The 6,745-nt window shown below is 33.1% G+C and overlaps 1 protein-coding gene across 1 annotated transcript; it reads right to left on the minus strand.

Annotated features, from left to right (window-relative positions):
• Positions 1-2,427: 2,427 nt before the first annotated feature.
• LOC121128304 (uncharacterized) lies at positions 2,428-4,059 on the minus strand. The gene is made up of 2 exons (XM_040723894.2): positions 3,973-4,059; positions 2,428-3,892 (listed from the first exon to the last, which is right to left on the minus strand). The coding sequence occupies exon 2, from the start codon at positions 3,828-3,830 to the stop codon at positions 3,165-3,167; it is 666 nt and encodes a 221-aa protein (XP_040579828.1). The 5' UTR covers positions 3,831-3,892; positions 3,973-4,059; the 3' UTR covers positions 2,428-3,164.
• Positions 4,060-6,745: the final 2,686 nt, after the last annotated feature.

The following is a 6,745-nucleotide window of genomic DNA, read 5'->3' on the forward strand; positions in this document are numbered from 1 at the left end:
ATTCCCCTCAAAGTAACGTAAATTTAAATTGTACTCTTCTTCTTTGGAAATCATCATGGGATATTTACATTGTATTCCACAACCCCCTTAGGGGTTGCAACCCCTACTTTGGGACTACTGTTATATATATCCAACGCTTAACAGGATTTATTTTGAGTTTGATCTAAACACTAATTAACTGCATAAGTAGATGATAAAAATAATAATTTGTAAAGGTTAAAGATATTGGAATAACCACAGTTGGGAATATTGCTTAACTTGTAGTGAGCAATTTACAAAAAAAAGATTGCATGTCAATACTAATGTATCACATTATATTATATTAAAATGTTCAAAATAGGGAATAATGACTTTCCAAAAATTATTCCAGTCCCAGACTAGTCTAAGACTTTCATTCCAAAGCCCAACACTGATTGAAACCCTATTAAATTATTTATTTATAATATTGGTAGGTCTGCTATGGACTACAGGAATATGTCATACATGATGTTACTCCTATGGATGGATATTGTTTAAATTGTGATGAGTGTAAAAACCCCACCTGAGAGAATGTTATAAAAATATGTTGGCTTTGACAGACGACATTTATGCTTATAGAGATCACTAAAATCTACAGTGCTCCTTATTAACAAATATATTAGAATTTACTAAGTAAATTATTATATTATATTCGCGCAAAATATTGAATAATTCAAAAAAAATCCAGCTCAGCCGCTTTCCAGAGCATCAAGAGCCTCTTCGAATCTCCAAAAATCAACCCAGCCTCACTTTTTCCAGGTCAAGTTCAAGGCTTCAAGGTACTTTAAACTTAACCCCCTGCGTGTTTCTAAGCATCTTTTATCACAAGAATTTTACCTGATACTAGGAATAATGACATTTTCCTGTAAAAATTGGTCTTCATCGGTTCAAACTTTGTCTTGTAGAAAAGAGAAGAAAAAAATAATAATTTTTGTGTGAATATTGAATAATTACATATTTTGCTGAAAGACAGTCCAACGTTTTAAATCTCAAACTTCCGACGACGGTCTATAAAAAATCACCTCATATTGAATCAAAAAAAAAAAAATACCAGACTGAATATCAACGATAATTACTTTGCTGCGTCTTTTATGGATCCACCGTTCAGATACCGAAATTAGTTTCATAATAATACTCGAGTGATATTAAAGTCTTATTTAGTTTCAATTTCAAATTCAATTCGGGCCTGAAGTAATAAAACTCCTAACTCGAAATGAACACGAGATAAAAGACTTGTGACTTAACTACAGGGTGAGAAATAAGTTTTAGTTTATAAGTTCACTATAAATTTACTAATTAGCACAAACTTTTGTGAAAATGATTAAACTCTAATAAAAATTCTTACAAAAGATTATTTGGTACTTGGTTAGAGATAGCACAGAAAAATTTGTTAACCATTTGTTAACTCGCAAAAAGATCTAGATTTAGGTGAGACCAAAAACGTCATTTCTTAAGGGCACTGCATCATAACCAGGTACCAAAAGTCGAAAAGTGTCATGGTCTTGTCCGCTATAATGACTGACGGGAAGAAGATGCTCAATATTTTCATTAAGGAGGGTATTATGATCAACCAACACGTTTACAAGGGCTTGTTGGTCCACAAGATCCGTACTTTGCTTCAAGAAACTTATAGTGTCCCTTACATATTCAACCAAGATAAGGCACCCTCTCACACTGTAAAAAGTGTGGAGGAGTGGGGAAAAGCAAATTTCAAGGGTTTTTGGGGAAATAATCTGTGGCCTCCTAGCCACCTTGACCTGAATCCTATAGACTTTTCTATGTAATTAATCCTTCATGCTAGGGTTTGTGCAAAGCACCACCCCACCAAAAACATTTAGTGTGGCCTCTAGCCAAGTGTATCTTTGTTTCCGCTATGTATTCCGGCCTAAGTGTGGTTTAATAAAATATATTCATATTACTATTTGATCATTTTCTCAAAGGCTTATAGTAATTAATAGATTTATATTGAATTGTTTACTTAAAACAAATCGTCAAGAACTGATTCCTCATCCCGTAGAGCCCAAAAACTTTGGACCACTCACATTATTTATCTTTTCCATTATCTCAAGAAACATTGGTGGTCCCTTAACTGTACATTGATACAAGTAGAAATCTAATCATTAAATGGCCAACGACGTATCTAATCGATTCTCTCTTTCCATTTGAATGATTTGAAAATGATTATTGAACGTAGAAATATTATTTACAATCCAATTATAAAATCAGTATTTATATAATTTTTATAAAATGTATTATAATATATTTGTATCTAATAGTTTGAGAATTAAAAAAAAAATGGATATACAAAGTAATAACTATATTATACTAAACAATGTGTAGGAAAAAAAATGTTATAATTAACTAGTCTACTCATACCATGGATCATATAGAAAAAAGGCTTATGGAATATACAAGAATAAGCTCCAAAATGTGCTTTTTCATTTACAATATTATGTATATAAATAATTCATAGTAAAATAATATATTAAAATCAAGAGTTTTTAAGTCGTCATATCATGCGAGTAAAAAATGATAAATTTGTGGTCACATATTCATATTTATAATTTTTTTTTTATTCAAAAAATATATTTACAATTTCGTCAAACCAATGGTTGATTGAGCAATTTTAAAGAGAGAGAGAGAGGGGGGAAGTACCTTTTATTTTGAGTTATTATGTATAAAAATATAGAGTAACAATCATCGGCAGTGAGGTTGAAATGGAAGCTGATTGTTATTGTGAATTCAATTTGATTTGGTTTTTATAACTAATAAAAAAAAGAGGTTAATCATTTGGCACCAATGAATTCATATCCATATTTGTCAATGGATTTTTTTTTTTTAAATAAGGAAGTTATTTATGTATGTACGTAGTATTTAGAAAAAAAAGGATTTGTAGGGAAGATTTTTTTTTTTTTGTTCAAAAAAATAATCAAACAGCTGTTTTCTTGGTGCTTCATCAAGAATAGGGGCAAACAAACATAAGAGAGATATAAATATAAAAAGGGAAGAGGTTAGAAGGAGGATGGAAATTTACAGAGGACCCTTTCACCATGGAATTAGTTACCCAAAATATTGAAATGTATCTATATATATATTAAACATATGTTCAAGTCCTATGTGTTAGATATGTTTCTTTTTCTTATTCCCTAGTTCACAGAGTCATACAAATCAATGGCATCAACAACAAGCCCAGTGATAACGTCCAATTTTTCAGTGGCAGCATCCGTCAAATCCTTCAAACTCCTTCCGTTGTTGAAGTTAATGGTGGTTCCAGCAACGGCAAGGATAATGATGGCTCCAATACCTAGAGCCACAAGGACTCCTTTTCCAGCAAGGAGAGCGGCAAGACCAGTGCCAGATGATTCAGCAGCCTCATGCTCATGGAAGGATGAGCCACCCTGAGATTCTTTATTGTTGACCACAGGGTAGTAATAATAGTAGTACCCCTGAGACCCAACTTCGCCACCGGCTGCTGTAGCACCAGCTCCACTATATGCGGATTGTGTGTCATAGGAAGCAGCTGGCGATGAGGGAGCAGCCGCAGCAGATGACGCAGAGTAGGTAGGAGATGGTGCAGAGAAGGATGGAGCTTGTGCAGAGTAAGAGGATGCTTGTGCCGTTGGTGCTGAATATCCTAAAGAGGATGAAGAACCAGATGCTGGAGCGGAAAAGGATCCAGATTTGTGTTGGACCTTTGTATCAATGGGAACTTTTTCAACAGTTCCTGTGACTTGTGGTCCGTTACTTGAATCGGGTTTGTCGGAGAGAGCCAATCCAAAAAGTGTAAGGAATACGAGAGAAAGAACCTTCATTTTTGTTGGATATATAATGATGCTAGAGTTCTTAAACAATGCTTGAAGCTATACTAAAACACCTGCAATGAAATATGAAAGCAAAGTTTAATTAAAATTGATCTTGTTTAGTTTTTTTAATAGAAGTCAAAAAGGCACGCACCTCTGGACAACACAGATTTCCTTAGTAGACTGATTTTTAGAATGGTGTTTCTCTTTACATTTCAGGTACACCTTTTTTTTTTTTTTTTCTTCTTTTTTGAATTTCACCGGGAATGAAGTTGAAAAAGAAGATATAGGCCATATATAAGTATGAGAAACTCTTTCTTAGATGCGTGCACGCATGGAATTTTCACTTTTCTTTTAGATTGTAGGCACACAAATGTATAGGTATACATGGGAAAAAGTCAATTTTCTGTCCAAGGCAGTCCCTGTTCTATACAAAAACAAAAAGTTATACTCTAGGTACAACCACCAATAATAATAACAATACCTAAAAAGGTTCTCTGTTTTTTTTTTGTTTTTTTTTGTGTTTTTTTTTCAGGCCAAACTTAAGATTTAGGACAAAAAAACTGTTTATCTACAATCAGAGGAATGTGAAGCTTAACCAAAAATATATATATATATAGGTGGAAATAGAAAGCTATAATGTTGTTGTCCAAGGATTTTTTTTAAATTCTTCAAAGACACTATCGAATTCCTTTCAAATAATGACCTTGAAAATAAGTCCTTCATAAAAAAAGAACATAAATAGAGAAGACATAACAAAAAACAGAGGGTACGTCAAGCGACCAACAGGTACCGTTACTCAACAGTAACTATCTTCTTTTTTTTTCTTTTTTAGTAGGTCCTTGAAAAAGTTTTTGTTTTTTTTTGTATTTTAAAGGATAAAATGGATTTGAGTGTTCAGTTATGTGGAACTTCTTTCATTTTTAGATCCAAATTTCGGCTGAATCCATAATTAATTACTAGCTACTTCCTCTCAAAAATACAAAAATACTTTATGTACTGGGATGAGCAGTAAAACGTGGACTATGAATTAATGTTAATTTTCTCATGAATATAGGAAGGCTTAGTTTGGTTTATACATACTGGTTGAGCCATCTTGTGTGCATAGATAAAGTATACTAAAAAATTATTCATCTTGGCATCATGAATAAGCAAATAGCTAAAAGACAGCGTATCTCAGAAGTCCTAGATACTGAAGGTGGCGAGAACATGTTAATGTGCTCCAGGAGTCTGGTTTTCAAGGTGGTCAAGGAGAAGAATGATGGAGAAGACCTCTTATGGAAAGAAGGAAGTAAAGGGCACAGTTTAAGAAGGGATTCTGAGTTCTTGTCCACCTTGGTGAAGAAAATCAAGGAGGACCGCAACAAATCGATGAATTGTCAAGCAAACGATTTTTCTCTGGCTGGAGGGGTGTGAAGGGCGATTTGTCCTAATACACGAGGATCCATACCACCTTCAACATGAGGCTATAAAGGCCAAGAAGCTCAAGAGTCCACGTTATACTACTCTACTCTGTATACCTACAAAATAGCATTAAATATTCAAGCATTCAAAAATTCATTCAAATCCTCCAAGTTGATTATAAATGAATTCTTAATTAAATGAACGTCCAAGATACATTGATATGAATGGGTTATGCTAAATCCATTTAAACGTGTGCTGCATATATTTCTTGAACAAAAAATGCAAATGAAAATTTCACATGGCTACAATAATGGCGTAAAGAGCCTGCTCACCTATAAAACATAATTTATAGCCCACCATGAAATCCCTTCATTATGAGAAAACATTGACTGGAAAAACAAACAAACAAAATTCTGGTCAGAAAATGTTGGCACCCACATTTATAATATGATATATTAAAAAATTAATCTGAATAAGTAAAAAAAAAAACTTTGGGAGAAACTTTTTTTTTTTTTTGCGTATTGCATTCATTATGAAGGTACAAAAACAGGTTGCAGGAAAGGCAGGAGAGAAAAAACCACACTCAAAACATGTAAATAAAATTGGGAAACTCAAGTCCCTATTATAATAAATACTAAATCATCTCTAAATATGTATTTGATGCGTTTAATTAGGTCAAAGAGGCCTTTACTAATTTGTTATATATATATTTTTTTTTTTGGCTCTCTTGATATTGGGTCATAAATTGAATCAAGCCCAAGGGGACAGGTAAAAAAACAAAGTGGGATTATTTTCATTGTTGTTTCAGGTAAGAAAAATTAAACAACAAAAAAAGATTTTTTTTATTGTACTATTAAAATAAAAGATTATTGAATTGTGCAAATTTATTTAAACTAAAAGGGAACTGCTCCACAGATAATTAATTTAAATAATGTTACATATTAGTTTGGGGAAAAAGTAATTTCGTATTTTTTTGCTTGATTATAAGGGTTACAATCATCAAATTTCAGCCAAGTTGGCCCTGTTCTGTTCGATAACTTGCTCCCAAGGAGAATTCAACTTCATAATGCCCTTTTCGTAGAAGTCCTTGTCCCTATTACCAGAACGAAATTGCTTCAACCACTGTTTTCAAAAACAGGCTGAAAGAGAATTGGTTCCGAATACATTCCATATTTTTCCCCTGGATGTCGACGGGTTTGTGTATCTTTCAGAGAGTGAAAATGTAAAGTACGGCGAATGTCTTTATTTGCTACCTTCATACTCGCAAAGTAATTCACAACTGAAGCAGCCAAGCACAAGACTGTCCAAAAGCGTTTGTAGTATACACTCACACCTTCAAATCGCCTTATCGTATGATCCAATAAGGAACAAGATATACTTAGATAAATAAAGGGGCGGGAAATACAAAAATAATTTTTCCCCAAGCTACAATACGAAAGTATAAAAACCATTACTGATGCAATTAGGATTTATGAATGTACAGGGTGTGGCTTGACCATTAAGATTTTTTTTTGAACAATTTT

The sequence above is a fragment of the Lepeophtheirus salmonis genome, chromosome 13, assembly GCF_016086655.4.
Source record: "Lepeophtheirus salmonis chromosome 13, UVic_Lsal_1.4, whole genome shotgun sequence".
Taxonomy (NCBI): domain Eukaryota; kingdom Metazoa; phylum Arthropoda; class Copepoda; order Siphonostomatoida; family Caligidae; genus Lepeophtheirus; species Lepeophtheirus salmonis.

Bases quoted from the DNA above. Each gene is read 5' to 3' on its own strand.
- LOC121128304 (XM_040723894.2), bottom strand. From the start codon at position 3,830: ATGAAGGTTCTTTCTCTCGTATTCCTTACACTTTTTGGATTGGCTCTC.